The sequence below is a fragment of the Mustelus asterias genome, chromosome 4 (assembly GCF_964213995.1).
Source record: "Mustelus asterias chromosome 4, sMusAst1.hap1.1, whole genome shotgun sequence".
Taxonomy (NCBI): domain Eukaryota; kingdom Metazoa; phylum Chordata; class Chondrichthyes; order Carcharhiniformes; family Triakidae; genus Mustelus; species Mustelus asterias.
Genome location: NC_135804.1, coordinates 2,274,682 through 2,291,108, shown reverse-complemented (window position 1 = coordinate 2,291,108; position 16,427 = coordinate 2,274,682). Strand labels below are relative to the sequence as shown.

At 45.0% G+C, this 16,427-nt stretch overlaps 1 protein-coding gene across 1 annotated transcript in view; it reads left to right on the top strand.

Moving 5' to 3' along the window:
* LOC144492463 (transcription initiation factor TFIID subunit 4) overlaps positions 1–13,918 on the top strand; it is a 310,284-nt gene extending 296,366 nt beyond the window's left edge. Inside the window, exon 16 of the mRNA XM_078210514.1 lies at positions 10,803–13,918. Coding sequence (XP_078066640.1) covers positions 10,803–10,970 — 168 coding nt within the window. The 3' untranslated portion in view covers positions 10,971–13,918. The remainder of the gene's footprint in view (positions 1–10,802) is intronic.
* The last annotated feature ends 2,509 nt before the right edge of the window (positions 13,919–16,427 follow it).

The window sequence follows — 16,427 nt, the reverse complement described above, 5'->3', positions numbered from 1 at the left end:
CAGATATCTTGTTTCCGAATTAGGATGGCTATCAGAAGGTTTTCTGTGAGCTCCTATTGCATTTTTCACTCAGTTTTCCTACTTATCTTTCTCCAAAAGTGTTAGTACTTTTCAATGATTCTACACAAACTTTCTTCTCATGCACCCCTGTCAGTTACAACTAATACTGGATCTGTTAAAACTACAGTCTGGCCGTAAATACACAGGGACTGCTGTTGTCCTGAATGTAGAGTTTCACTGGCTGTCTTATCTGGAGACAATACACATCTTTTCAGCCTGTCTTGATGCTCTCTCCACTCACGTTGTTTGTATCTTGAAGACTTGATTAGCTGTAAGTATTCGCATTCCAACCATTATTCATGTAAATTGAGTCTGTGTCTTTATATGCCCTGTTTGTGAACAGAATTCCCACTCATCTGAAGAAGGGGCTTGGAGCTCCAAAGGCTTGTGTGGCTTTTGCTACCAAATAAACCTGTTGGACTTTAACCTGGTGTTGTTAAACTTCTTACCGTCCTGAATGTACACAGGAACTGCTACTCGTTGTTAATGTGTACAGACTGCTATTACATATAATGATGCACAGGGGGTGCTATTCTCTATATTATGCACAAGAGGGGTTGTTGTTCTCTATAATAAACATATAACCTGGTGTTCGTAGGGTCTTTATGGCATAGAAGAGGCCATTTGTCCCCTAGAGCCCATGCTAGCACTCTGTGGAGCAATCCAGTCAGTCCTAATCTCCCATCTACATCCCCATAGTCCGGCAAGTTTATTTCCCTCGTGTCCTTCCAAAATCTAATTTCCTTTTGAAATCATTGGTTGTCTCTGCTCCCATCAGCCCCTGAAGCAGTGAATGCGAAGGTCACTGTGTAAAAAAGTTCTTGCTTATATCCTCACAAATTTGATTGAGTTTTTTGAAGGGGTAACCAAGAAGATAGATGAGGCAGTGCAGTTGATGTTGTCTACATGGACTTTAGCAAGGCCTTTGACAAGGTATCGCGCGGTAGGTTGTTGCATAAAGTTAAATCTCATGGGATCCAAGGTGAGGTATCTAAATGGATACAAAATTGGCTTCTGTCGTGGTTGTAGAAAGTCGTTTTTCAAACTGGAGGCCTGTGACCAGCGGTGTGCCTCAGGGATCAGTGCTGGGCCCACTGTTATTTGTCATTTATATTAATGATTTGGATGAGAATATAGGAGGCATGGTTAGTAAGTTTGCAGATGACACCAAGATTGGTGGCATAGTGGACAGTGAAAAAAGTTATCCCCAATTGCAACGGGATCTTGATCAATTGGGCCAGTGGGCTGACGAATGGCAGATGGAGTTTAATTTAGACCATAAGACCATAAGACATAGGAGCGGAAGTAAGGCCATTCGGCCCATTGAGTCCACTCCACCATTCAATCATGGTTGATTTCAACTCAATTTACCCGCTCTCTCCCCATAGCCCTTAATTCCTCGAGAAATCAAGAATTTATCAATTTCTGTCTTGAAGACGCTCAACGTCTCGGCCTCCACAGCCCTCTGTGGCAATGAATTCCACAGACCCACCACTCTCTGGCTGAAGAAATTTCTCCTCATCTCTGTTCTAAAGTGACTCCCTTTTATTCTAAGGCTGTGCCCCCGCGTCCTAGTCTCCCCTGTTAATGGAAACAACTTCCCTACGTCCATCCTATCTAAGCCGTTCATTATCTTGTAAGTTTCTATCAGATCTCCCCTCAACCTCCTAAACTCCAATGAATATAATCCCACGATCCTCAGACGTTCATCGTATGTCAGGCCTACCATTCCTGGGATCATCCGTGTGAATCTCCGCTGGACCCGCTCCAGTGCCAGTATGTCCTTCCTGAGGTGTGGGGCCCAAAATTGCTCACAGTACTCCAAATGGGGCCTAACCAGTGCTTTATAAAGCCTCAGAAGTACATCCCTGCTTTTGTATTCCAAGCCTCTTGAGATAAATGACAACATTACATTTGCTTTCTTAATTACGGACTCAACCTGCAAGTTTACCTTTAGAGAATCCTGGACTAGGACTCCCAAGTCCCTTTGCACTTTAGCATTATGAATTTTGTCACCGTTTAGAAAATAGTCCATGCCTCTATTCTTTTTTCCAAAGTGTACGACCTCGCACTTGCCCACGTTGAATTTCATCAGCCACTTCTTGGACCACTCTCCTAAACTGTCTAAATCTTTCTGCAGCCTCCCCACCTCCTCAATACTACCTGCCAAATGCGAGGTGATGCATTTTGGTACATTGAACCAGAGCATGACTTACTCAGTTAATGGTAGGGCGTTGGGGAGAGTTACAGAACAAAGAGATCTCGGGGTACATGTTCATAGCTCCTTGAAAGTGGAGTCACAGGTGGACAGAGTGGTGAAGAAGGCATTCAGCATGCTTGGTTTCATCGGTCAGAACATTGAATACAGGAGTTGGGACGTCTTATTGAAGTTGTACAAGACATTGGTGAGGCCACACTTGGAATACTGTGTGCAATTCTGGTCACCCTATTATAGAAAGGATATTATTAAACTAGAAAGAGTGCAGAAAAGATTTACTAGGATGCTACCAGGACTTGATGGATTGAGTTATAAGGAGAGGCTGAATAGACTGGGACTTTTTTCCCTGGAGCGTAGGAGGCTGAGGGGTGACCTTATAGAGGTCTATAAAATAATGAGGGGCATAGATCAGCTAGATAGTCAATATCTTTTCCCAAAGGTAGGGGAGTCTAAAACTAGAGGGCATAGGTTTAAGGTGAGAGGGGAGAGATACAAAAGTGTCCAGAGGGGCAGATTTTTCACACAGAGGGTGGTGAGTGTCTGGAACAAGCTGCCAGAGGTAGTAGTAGAGGCGGGTACAATTTTGTCTTTTAAAAAGCATTTAGATAGTTACATGGGTATGATGGGTATAGAGGGATATGGGCCAAAATTGGGATTAGCTTCGGGGTTTTAAAAAACAAGGGCGGCATGAACAAGTTGGGCCAAAGGGCCTGTTTCCATGCTGTAAACCTCTGACTCTATCTATGACTCTATCTATGACTCTGTCTATGACTCTATCCTCCTGTATCTCTTCCCAAATCTTAAATCTGCCCTTATACCATCAGCCAATGGGAACAGCTTTTCTTTATCTACCTTATCTAAACCTGTCAGAATTTTATAAACCTCTATCAAACCTCCCCTCAATCTCCTTTGCTCCAAGTAGAACAACCCCAACTCATCCAACCTAAAATCCCTCATCCCTGGAACCACTCTGGTAAATCTTCCTCTGCACCCTCTCAATGTTCCTCACAACCTTCCTAAAATATAGTGACCAGAACTGGACACAATGTTCTAGTTGTGACCCAACTATCATTTTATAAATGTTCAGCATAACTTCCCTGCGTTTGTTCTCAATGTCGCTATTTATGAAGCCCAAGATCCTATATGCTTTGCTAACCACTCTCTCAATATGTCCATCTTCAAAGATCCTATGTCCCTCTGTTCCTGCACACTCTTCCCAACTGTTCCATTAAGTCTGGATTGCCTCTTCCGACCCCTTCTGCCAAAATGCATCATCTCTCACTTTGCTGCATTAAATTCCACCAGCCACATGTCTACCGCAGTATCACCACTCGGGGTGTTTAACCCCCGCAGTATCACCACTCGGGGTGTTTAACCCCCGCAGTATCACCACTCGGGGTGTTTAACCCCCGCAGTATCACCACTCGGGGTGTTTAACCCCCGCAGTATCACCACTCGGGGTGTTTAACCCCCGCAGTATCACCACTCGGGGTGTTTATCCCCCGCAGTATCACCACTCGGGGTGTTTATCCCCCGCAATATCACCACTCGGGGTGTTTAACCCCCGCAGTATCACCACTCAGGGTGTTTAACCCCCGCAGTATCACCACTCGGGGTGTTTAACTCCCGCAGTATCACCACTCAGGGTGTTTAACCCCCGCAGTATCACCACTCGGTGTTTATCCCCCGCAATATCACCACTCGGGGTGTTTAACCCCCGCAGTATCACCACTCGGTGTTTATCCCCCGCAATATCACCACTCGGGGTGTTTAACCCCCGCAGTATCACCACTCGGGGTGTTTAACCCCCGCAGTATCACCACTCGGTGTTTATCCCCCGCAGTATCACCACTCGGGGTGTTTATCCCCCGCAGTATCACCACTCGGGGCGTTTAACTCCCGCAGTATCACCACTCGGGGTGTTTAACTCCCGCAGTATCACCACTCGGGGTGTTTAGGTATGTTTAGCATAGCTTTAGTTTCCACATGTTCGCTGATGAGACAAGCTCGACCTCACCAGTGATTTTCTTTATCCTTCCACCATCACCATGTTCTCAGACTGCTTATCCAGCATCCAGTGCTGGGTGAACAGAAATTTCTTCCTATTAAATTTTGGGAAGACTGAAGCCATTGTTTTTGGTTCTGTTCCAGATTAGACTCCCTAACTACCAACTCCATCTGTCTCCCTGGAAACAGTCTAGGATTAAGTCAGTGTGTTCAGAACCTTGGTGTCATATTTGATCCCAGATGAGATTCCAACCCCATATTGGTACCATCACTAAGATCACCTATTTCCAGCTTTATAACATGGTCTGAATTTGCTCCCGGTCTCAGTGTATCTGCGGTTGAAACCCTCATTCATTCCTCTGTTACCTCTGGATTCAGCTATTCCAGTGCATGCCTGGCCGTGGTTTCCCACATTGTACCCTCCCTAAATTTGAGGGCATCAATAACTCTGCTCCCCGTGTCCTAACTCACAGCAAGTCCCATTCCCCTTCGCCCGTACATTCTGACCTCCACTGGTTCCTGGTAAAACGATATCTTGACTTTAACATTCTCATCCTTGTTTGAAAATCTATGCTATGGCCTCGCTCCTCCCTATCGCTATAATTGTCTCCAGCCCATAACCCTCCAAGATTTCTGGGCTGCTCTAATTCTGGCCTCTTGTGGGTCCCTGGTTTTAATTGCTGTATTATTGGTGGCCATACCTTCAGCTTTTGGGCCTCAAGTTCTAGAATTCTCTACCCATGCCTCTTTACCTCACTTTCCTCCATGAACACCCTCCTCATAAAATCTGCTTCTTTGACTGCCCTTAGCCATCTGACCTAATATCTTTCCATCTCACTCAGTCTCACGCTTTATTTTATAATACTCCTCGAAAGCACCTTGGAAGTTGTTACTTGCTATTCTCTGTAACATACCTAGGCCTGTTGTTACCTATAATGTAGTAAGAAGTCTAACAACACCAGGTTAAAGTCCAACAGGTTTATTTGGCAGCAAAATAAACTACCAATTATTTAATTGTTTAAACTACCAATTATTTGCTACCAAGTAAACCTGTTGGACTTTAACCTGGTGTTGTCAGACTTCTTACTGTGTTTAGGTAACTGGCTATCTGATCGAAGACAGAGGGTGGTGGTGGATGGAACATTTTCGGATTGGAGACAGGTTGCTAGCGGAGTGCCGCAAGGATCAGTGCTTGGTCCTCTGCTCTTTGTGATTTTTATTAATGACTTAGAGGAGGGGGCTGAAGGGTGGATCAGTAAATTTGCTGATGACACCAAGATTGGTGGAGTAGTGGATGAGGTGGAGGGCTGTTGTAGGCTGCAAAGAGACATAGATAGGATGCAAAGCTGGGCTGAAAAATGGCAAATGGAGTTTAACCCTGATAAATGTGAGGTGATTCATTTTGGTAGGACTAATTTAAATGTGGATTACAGGGTCAAAGGTAGGGTTCTGAAGACTGTGGAGGAACAGAGAGATCTTGGGGTCCATATCCACAGATCTCTAAAGGTTGCCACTCAAGTGGATAGAGCTGTGAAGAAGGCCTATAGTGTGTTAGCTTTTATTAACAGGGGGTTGGAGTTTAAGAGCTGTGGCGTTATGCTGCAACTGTACAGGACCTTGGTGAGACCACATTTGGAATATTGTGTGCAGTTCTGGTCACCTCACTATAAGAAGGATGTGGAAGTGCTGGTAAGAGTGCAGAGGAGATTTTACCAGGATGCTGCCTGGTTTGGAAGGTAGGTCTTATGAGGAAAGGTTGAGGGAGCTGGGGCTGTTCTCTCTGGAGCGGAGGAGGCTGAGGGGAGACTTAATAGAGGTTTATAAAATGATGAAGGGGATAGATAAAGTGAACATTCAAAGACTATTTCCTCGGGTGGATGGAGCTATTACAAGGGGGCATAACTATAGGGTTCATGGTGGGACATATAGGAAGGATATCAGAGGTAGGTTCTTTACGCAGAGAGTGGTTGGGGTGTGGAATGGACTGCCTGCAGTGATAGTGGAGTCAGACACTTTAGGAACATTTAAGCGGTTATTGGATAGGCACATGGAGCACACCAGGATGATAGGGAGTGGGATAGCTTGATCTTGGTTTCAGATAAAGCTCGGCACAACATCGTGGGCCGAAGGGCCTGTTCTGTGCTGTACTGTTCTATGTTCTATGTTCTACCCCAGTCCAACGCCGGCATCTCCACATCATGAGTCATGATGTGGAGATGCCGGCGTTGGACTGGGGTAAACACAGTAAGAAGTTTAACAACACCAGGTTAAAGTCCAACAGGTTTATTTGGTAGCAAAAGCCACACAAGCTTTCGGAGCTCCAAGCCCCTTCTTCAGGTGAGTGGGAATTCTGTTCACAAACAGGGCATATAAAGACACAGACTCAATTTACATGAATAATGGTTGGAATGCGAATACTTACAGCTAATCAAGTCTTTAAGAAACAAAACAACGTGAGTTGTTGTTTTGTTTCTTAAAGACTTGATTAGCTGTAAGGATTCGTATTCCAACCATTATTCATGTAAATTGAGTTTGTGTCTTTATATGCCCTGTTTGTGAACAGAATTCCCACTCACCTGAAGAAGGGGCTTGGAGCTCCGAAAGCTTGTGTGGCTTTTGCTACCAAATAAACCTGTTGGACTTTAACCTGGTGTTGTTAAACTTCTTACTGTGTTTACTTATAATGTACACAGGGAGTGCTGTATTCTTGTTGTACACACAGGAGCTATTCCCTATTGTATACACAGGGCCTGCTATTCCCTAAAATACACACAGGACTATTCCCTATAGTATGTGGAATTTTGCTATTCCCCAAAATATTGCACAGGGCTGCTTGTTCCTGTAATGTACAATGTTGCCCTTGTTCTGATATCATAGATAATTGGTTGTTTCTGTCACAGATCTTTGTGGTATTTTTCCTGCTCCGTCCCACCCCTGTTTCGTTAGCTGTGCAAAATTTCCAGGGAGCCCATTTGTAAGAGGGAATGATGGACTAGGATCTGCGTTGTACCCCACTCTGCTTTGGGCTGGTGTTACAGTCACCCCACATAGTTGGTAGCTGAGAGCAGAAGGAAGAAGTGAGGTGGTTCCACCCTGGGCAAAACAAAATTGTTTTGCAAAAAGCACCGTCATTTGACACACCCTTGCCTGATCGCTTCCTGGCATCTGATCACAGGATAAGGGAACAGCAGCTGCAGCCAAGGCCAGCATCAAGCTGTTCCGCCCTCTTGGCTGGAGGAGGATGCCTGGAGGCAAACAGCCCACAAACAAGGCTGGCTTTGTTTAACAAAAGCAGCCCTGACGGCAGAATAGGATGCATATCCCTGTATGTAGTTGAAAAATATATATACGCACATATACACATGCAAGCACCTATCTGGGGAAAAAAGCAAATCCAAGCAAGGTGAGGGTTGGAAATTGAGCTGAGCTGTGAGAGCCTGGAGTGTGGTAACTGTGTGGTACATTACCTGAGGGCTATTTTCTTCTGTTTCTTTCCCTTGATGTGTGCTGCTCACTAATTTGTTACTATGGCTACAGACAACGTTGCCTCTGCTTGAGATGCTTAAGGTGCTGTTACTTTATTAAAGGTGTTCTTTTCCATATGTGATGCAGACTGGAGGAAAAACAAGTCAGCGCTGATAACTTGGGATTTATTTTAAAGTAAACAACAACAGTATATGCTCTTTGATTATTTCTCCCCTCAGTTGTTGAGGTTATTGAAGGGCTGATTACCTTCTGGTTTCCAGTAGTTGCATTGAAAGAATGCATCTTTCTTCTTGCTGACAACTTACTGAGTATTTCCAACTGGAACCATTCCTCTCCCACCGATCTCTGTCCCACCGATCTCTGTCCCACCGATCTCTGTCCCACCGATCCCTGTCCCACCGATCCCTGTCCCACCGATCCCTGTCCCACCGATCCCTGTCCCACCGATCCCTGTCCCACCGATCCCAGTCCCACCGATCCCAGTCCCTCCGATCCCTGTCCCACCGATCCCTGTCCCACCGATCCCAGTCCCACCGATCCCAGTCCCACCGATCTCAGTCCCACCGATCTCAGTCCCACCGATCCCTGTCCCACCGATCCCAGTCCCACCGATCTCAGTCCCACCGATCCCTGTCCCACCGATCCCAGTCCCACCGATCCAAGCCCCACACAAACTCAAACACTGCTTTAACATGGTTGGGATTGTCAAGGCAGAATATGTTCCTATTAACGTTTCAGGCACAGAAGTTCTGCTCCTTCCTGTGATGATAGGCATCACTTACCCAACATTTAACCACACCATAGTATAACCCAGGCTAATAGTGCGAGGAGCATCATGTGGAGCATAACCACTGGCACAGACCAGTTGGGCCAAATGGCTTGTTTCTGCTCTGTAGATTGTACATAATGTTGTGTCCCCCTTGACCTGTGGACTGAAAGTTGTGTCTTTCACACTTGACTCCAGTTTTTTTGACGGCAATGCCAGAGGGGCCTTGAGGCTGGTATGAAATCGGTAAACTGTTTCATTTCACAAAAGAAGCACACACACTTATGGTACAGAGACCCTTCATCCAATCATTTGTCTCCGTATAATATAAAATAATTGTGTTTTAAACTTCCCCATGTCAATGGGTCACCTTACTCCATTAAGCAGAATAGTGTTAACTACTATTGTGTATCTTAACTCTGAAACCGCCCTCCTGTAAATATCTCTTTAAATAAAACTGACTGTGGTCCCCGTTCTTTTTCAAATCTCCCTTCGTTCACAAACTCCACTAAGCATCTTGAGCTCAGGGACACCCTGCACTGTTAATAGACACAATATTTATCCATCACCGAGTTAGGCTAACAAATGAGGGGGTTTCAGTTTTTGGGTAAATAACTTCAATGACTTTTTCATTCACATTTTAACCACCTTTTATATTGCTGCTCAGATGTGCATGAATGTAATTTGCTTTAGAATAAACTTTTAAATAAAAACATTAAATTGCAAATTGTGACCTCATGGCCTTTAGTTGTCCTGAGAGGATGTTAATTGAAGTTTCTGTGGTTCTTTGAGAAAGAAGAGAGAAGTTGTGTTTTTATGTCATCTTTCATTATCTCAGGACATCCCAAAGTGCTTTAAACTAATTAAATATTTTTGAAATGTTATCAAGCTGCTATGAACAGTAATAAGATCAATGACCCAAAAATCGATTTTGATAATGTTGGTTGAGGGATAAATATTGGTCAAAACATAGAACTCTGCTGTTCTTCTTCAAATCAGGCCATTGGAAAGATTTCTACCTATCCAGTGCAGCATTGTAATGTCTCATTCAGCAGACGGCACCTCCAACAGTGCAGCACTCCTTCAGTATTACACTGGAGTGCCAGGTTGGATTCGGAGCTCAAGTCTCCACGAGGTGTTTTCAACTGATGTCTTGCTAACTCGAAGGTGAGCAGGCTGTCACTGTGACAAAGCAGCTAATACTTCGTTAGCAGTTCACTACTAAGAGTTCTGAGGGCATTAAGAATCAACTATATTCTCTGAGGCTGGAGTCCAGAGTAGGTCGAATCAGATCCAAGTTCCTTTCTCAGAGGCATCAGCAATTCAGTTGGGTTTTTGTCGTTCAGTTGCTTTCCTGGGCCTTTTTCATGGTGTCAGCCTGCAAAGTGTAGTATCCGGTTCCACAACTGGCTTTGATGGGGATTTGAACTTCACTGGATTTATTGATGATACTGCCATGGAGACATGATCTTGGAGCTGTTGTCGCTGTGCCAGCTTAAGGGACTAACAGAGTCTTTGCTTCTAGATTGGAAATGGAACACAGACAACACAAGTGATGGAGCAAAGGCTGGGGGGAAGTTCACACTAGCTGCAGGGTGATTCATCCCATCATTTCCATGACAGTGGTCTCACTTTACCCTTGGCTAAAAGACCTTTAGCACCAACTTCCTCCATGGCAAACACTTTTGGCTGACAATAGCCCATCGTCCCAGAGATATTGTCCCATTAATAAAGCTATCCTTGCATATATAGGAATAATAAACTTGCTGTCATTTAATACACATCTGATAGAAGCTTAGAATTACAGACTTGCAAAGAAGCAGTGGTGATTTGTGCTGTCCCGTGACACTCTGCAGGTATTGCCTGTTTTAACAAATTCTACAAAATAAACACACTTTTAAACTCAAATTTAAGTCCTAAAATTTAAAAGGGATTTCATAAAATCTTCATATTTGCATTCCTAGGAATGGAGGTGGGGAGAAATTGAGTGTGATTCATACTCCAGATCAATATCCACTAATCCCTGATGGAATGTGTTGGATTTGTACAGAAGTTGACTCAAGCTGTGATAATTTTCTGGTTGAATAGCCAGTCGACAGTCTTGGCTCTCTCACCATGAATGTTACTTGAGCAGCATACCAGAGGTTTAACAAGCCCGGTGCAATCATGGTGGGCTCAGAGATGAATAGAATACCTGTTGAGCGATGATTAGCTATGGAAGTTGCTTTTAATTCCAGCTCTGACCTATGTTTCTCCTCCTCACAGGGCGCGGGTCCCACGTCAGGCACCCAGACAGGATCCGGAACAGCCTCTTCCCGTCTGTACACTCGGCAAAGAGTAACTCGAGTAAACCTCAGGGACTTCATCTTCTACATGGAACAGGAACGAGACACCAGGCACTCACTAGTACTTTACCGCGCATTCCTGAAGTAGAGATTGGGGGGACGGTGGACTCATCCCTCTGACCTACAGCTGCAGGCACCCATCGACATTCAGTGACTGCCGCCTTGTGCCTTTTGCTCAAATAAATCATTTCGTATCCAAATTTGTTTACCATTGCCTCAGACCTCATCTCCTGATAACCTTTAGATACCTCTCGCTGAATGCTTGCATCCAGTATTTGAATTCTCTGTAACTCCCCACCCAATCTTTGTCCATTTGTCCGTAGACATTGACAGAAAGAGCAGCGAATGCTGGTAACTACGCAGTGAAGACAGCAAATACTGGAGCAAAAGCACAACAGGTGGCTCCTGAGCCACGAATACACTTCGGAGTTTGTGTCAGAGCAGGAAAGGACCCTGATCAAATCAATAGTTAACCTCTTGCTGTCCAGTCACAGACAAACTAGACTTGTTGGGCAGCAGGTTTACCTTTTAATTTTGTGTTTCTCGACACCCCACACCCCGCAATGTTTTTGCTGGGCAAAGGGGATGCTCCAATTTCATAACTGTCTTCGTCTTTGATGCTTTAATTTGTTTTATCATAATGTATTATTACGTTGTAAGCTCTTCCAGCAGCTGGTCAGAATTGCTGCTTCTGTATTCAAAAGCCTTTAGCAGTATTGAAAACATTTATGTTTAAGGGAAATATATATATATTTTTTCATTTTATAACTTTATTTAAAGTTTCTTTATAAAACTGAAACGGTTACACAGCAGGGACCCGGTGAAACTGCCTGAGATGTTTTAGCTGTGAGGGGGATGTTGCTCATTAACCATCTCCTCATGGGTAGATTAAAGTGGGCATTGTCGGCCTCACAGTGGATTTCTGTTTGGACCAACCAGTGTGGGGGGGGGTCAGTTAGTTTAAAGTCATTTTTACATTTTTTTCTCTAAATTGCATTTGGAGCTGGATGGGGGAATTAGTAACGTTGATGACACCAGTTGCATTAACATGTGAGCTGCCCCTCTCTCTTTGTCTCTCAAATGTGCTGCTGTCACTTTATAACTTTATAACAGTGAGTGAAGGGGCAGTGCCAATGGTTGGTTAAAGAAAGTGCCAAACATCAGTTATTCTCAAACCTTTTTAGTTGAAAGGCCACTTTTCAACAGCATCAATAATCATGATTGTGTTTCCACACCGAAATTATATCATACTCAGAATATGCAAGTGTTGCATGTAAAGATGTTTTAATAATATTTTATCTTTTACAATCTGCTGATTATAATTCTAATATTGACAGCAACAAGTTCAAATATTCCCTTAAATGTAAGTTTTATTCCCACTGAGAGGTCTAGAATTCTCCAACTTCCATCTCACCCCAGAACTGGAGGATAGCAGAAGGTGGAGGCACACACAACCCCTTCCTGCCGAGTTCAGCGCTCCCCCATTCCCACTCCCCTCTGGGATGAGGCAGCTGGCTCACTCTGCACTGTCCACATTGTTGCTGCATCTCCCTCCTGCCTCACAGCACTTACAGCTCCACTCACACTCATTCATTTACCCCCTACCTCAACCATTCCACCACCAAAACCTCATTGCAAACTGTGCAGTTCTCAAGGTGAAAAGGCAACTGAGACTTGTTGCATGCTAACCATTAGAAATCTGACCCAGTTAATCCGATTTGAAACTAATTGTGGTGCCACACATTATTGTCAGATTTCCCTCTGTCACTGCGGCAGAATCTGTGTAGCAAAAGCCCAGACAAATTATTGATTAAATTTTAGTCCCCTGGAAAGTTTCTACATCCCCGTGGCCACCCGCGGACCCCAATCTGAAAACCATTGTGATGCAGAACTAGAGTGTCCCAGGTTCTAATCCCGTTGCGCACGGAGTCACTCATTCTCCCTTGATTGTTATTTAAGTTGTGGGAGATGAATGAACTGTCCCTGCGCGAGTGTGGAGCTGGCGATGATTATCCCGTGGCTGCTTGGCACAATGTGGGCCTGGCATAGTTTGGAGTTCTGGTTGGCTGATGCTTCTCCATGGGTGGGTGTCAGAGGGCACACTGAACCTCCCAGCAAGGAGTCTGACAGGCAGATTTTCCTGCTCCTGTGCCCACTCATCCATCGACTCTATGACATCCTCTGTATGGGAGGGTAATTGGGGAAAATCTGCCCCAAAATGTTCAAGACGAAAGTTAGCAACACTGAAGAGGGCAGATTATTCTCAGCTCACCCCAGACCTCTCCAGAACCCTATCTTCATTCTTCTTGAGTGTTTAATCAGCAACTCACCCAATTTTAGTTCAAGATTCCCTTTCCAGTACGAATTAAAAACTCCCCCTGCCCTCGGTATTAGTTCACCTTTTTCTCCCCAGTACTTTTTCCCCCAGTACTATTTCATTTTCTCCCTGGTACTCATTCATCGTGGCCCCTTTCCCCAGGATTAAGAACCCTCTTTCCACTGCTTCATTTTCCCTTTTTGCCGATAGTAGTACCTTTTTAACCAGTATTAATTCCCCCTTTCCCCACGATTTATCCGCCATCCCCTTCCCCCTTCCTTGATATTGATTCATTCCCCCCTTTCCCAGTATTAATTCCCCCTTTCCCCAGTATTAATTCCCCCTTTCCCAGTATTAATTCCCCCTTTCCCCATCCCCAGCATTAAGTTCCCATTCCCGGTATTAATTCCCCTTTTAGAAACATAGAAAAACTACAGCACAAAACAGGCCCTTTGGCCCCACAAGTTGTGCCGAACATATCCCTACCTTTTAGCCTACCTATAGCCCTCCATCCTATTAAGTCCCATGTACTCATCCAGGAGTCTCTTAAAAGACCCTATTGAGTTTGCCTCCACCACCACTGACGGCAGCCGATTCCACTCGCCCACCACCCTCTGTGTGAAAAACTTCCCCCTAACATTTCCCCTGTACCTACCCCCCAGCACCTTAAACCTGTGTCCTCTCGTAGCAGCCATTTCCACCCTGGGAAAAAGCCTCTGAGAGTCCACCCGATCTATGCCTCTCAACATCTTACATACCTCTATTAGGTCTCCTCTCATCCTACGTCTCTCCAAGGAGAAAAGACCGAGCTCCCTCAGCCTATCCTCATAAGGCATGCCACTCAATCCACGCAACATCCTTTGTAAATCTCCTCTGCACCCTTTCAATCATTTCCACATCCTTCCTGTAATGAGGCGACCAGAACTGAGCACAGTACTCCAAGTGGGGTCTGACGAGGGTCTTATATAGCTGCATCATTATCCCCGGACTCCTAATCTCAATCCCTCGATTGATAAAGGCCAGCACACCATAGGCCTTCTTAACCACCTCCTCCACCTGCGGGGCCGATTTTAGAGTCCAATGGACCCGGACCCCAAGGTCCTTCTGATGCTCTACAGTACTAAGAGTCTTTCCCTTTATATTGTACTCCTTCATCCCATTTGACCTGCCAAAGTGGACCACTATGCATTTATCTGGGTTGAAGTCCATCTGCCACTTCTCCGCCCAGTCTTGCATCCTATCTATGTCCTTCTGTAACTTCTGACATCCCTCCAGACTATCCACAACCCCACCAACCTTCGTGTCGTCGGCAAACTTACCAACCCATCCCTCCACTTCCTCATCCAGGTCATTTATGAAAATGACAAACAGCAAGGGTCCCAGAACAGATCCCTGGGGCACACCAGTGGTGACCGACCTCCATTTAGAAAAAGACCCATCTATACCCACTCTCTGCCTCCTTTGGGCAAGTAGTTTGTCCTTTGGGCAAGCCAGTTCTGGATCCACAGGGCAGCAGCCCCTTGGATCCCATGCCCTCTCACTTTTTCTAGAAGCCTTGCATGGGGGACCTTATCGAACGCCTTGCTAAAATCCATATAAACCACATCTACCGCTTTCCCTTCGTCAATGTGTTTAGTCACGTTTTCGAAGAACTCCACCAGGCTCGTAAGGCACGATCTGCCTTTGACAAAGCCATGCTGAGTATTCTTGAGCATACTAAACCTCTCTAAATGCTCATAAATCTTGTCCTTCAGGATCTTCTCCATCAGCTTACCGAAGGGTAAGCTTACCGAAGGCTTACCAAAGGCTTACCGAACAGGGCCGAAGGGCCTGATCCTGTGCTGTATTGTTCTTACCAACCACTGAGGTTAGACTCACCGGTCGGTAATTTCCTGGGCTATCCCTATTCCCCTTCTTGAAAATAGGAACCACATGCGCAATCCTCCAATCCTCCGGCACCTCTCCCGTCTCCATCGACGACGCAAAGATCATCGCCAGAGGTTCTGCAATCTCTTCCCTCGCCTCCCACAGTAACCTGGGGTACATCCCATCCGGACCCGGCGACTTATCTATCTTGATGCCATTCAAATATTCCAGCACAACCTCTTTGTTAAAGTCCACATACTCAATCTTTTCAGTCCACCGCACGCCCACAGTACATCCACCCAGGTCCTTCTCCTCTGTGAAAACCGAGGCAAAATACCCATTAAGCACCTCTGCCATTTCTACTGGTTCCGTACAGATTTTCCCGCCTTCACCTTTTATAGGCCCTATTCCTAAACGTCTCATCCTTTTACTCTTCACATATTTATAGAACCCCTTAGGGTTTTCCTTAATCCTGCCTGCCAAGGCCTTCTCATGACCCCTTCTGGCTCTCCTAATTTCCTTCTTTAGTCCCTTCCTACAGTATTAATTTTCTTTTTGCCAGCTATTAATTCTCCCTTTCCCCAGGATTGATCCGCCACCCTCCCCCTCCCTAGGGATTGATCTGCCACCCTCCCTCTCCCTAGTACTGATTCATTCCTCGTTTCCCAGCTATAATCTCCCTCTTATCCTGTATCAATTTTCCCTTTTCCTCAGTATTAATTCCTCTTCCATACCAGTGCTCACTTTGCCCAGTATTACTGCTTCCACTGCGAGTGGGTGTGAATATTCCGATAAATATTGACAGTTTTGCATAGTATTGATCAATGTTGAGGTTTTGCCTCGTGCAGATGCACATTCAGTGCCACACACACCGTGTAACCTTTACACTGCTTCATGTAAGTGTCCACACTACACCTCAACCAGAGAGTGAGAGAGAGGGCACAGGTCTTCCAGTCGGTGATTTATCCTGTGCTTCAATAACTTGAATTCTGCTCGGAGCGCTCAGGAACCTCTGTGAAGTTGCTTGAATTTATCTCAAGCCCCCCCCCAACCCTGGTTGTGTGAGTGCACTCTGGCACTCTGATGCATTATGTTTTTAACATTGTGAAGTACTGGGGAGGGAGAGAAAAAGCACAAATAAAGTAATTTGTCAGCCGGTTTAAAATAGTTTTAATAATTTTTTTATGGTTCTTAAAGAACAAGCAGGTATATTTGCACTTCATCTGCAGTGTAGCCAAAATATTATTTAAGGTGTTAACTCAAATGAGCAAACACAACAATCATGTAGGCAACAGAAGAGCTGGTTTTAGAAAAGCAATTTGTACATAGTGTTTACAAAGACTTTTGTGTTAATTAGAATTC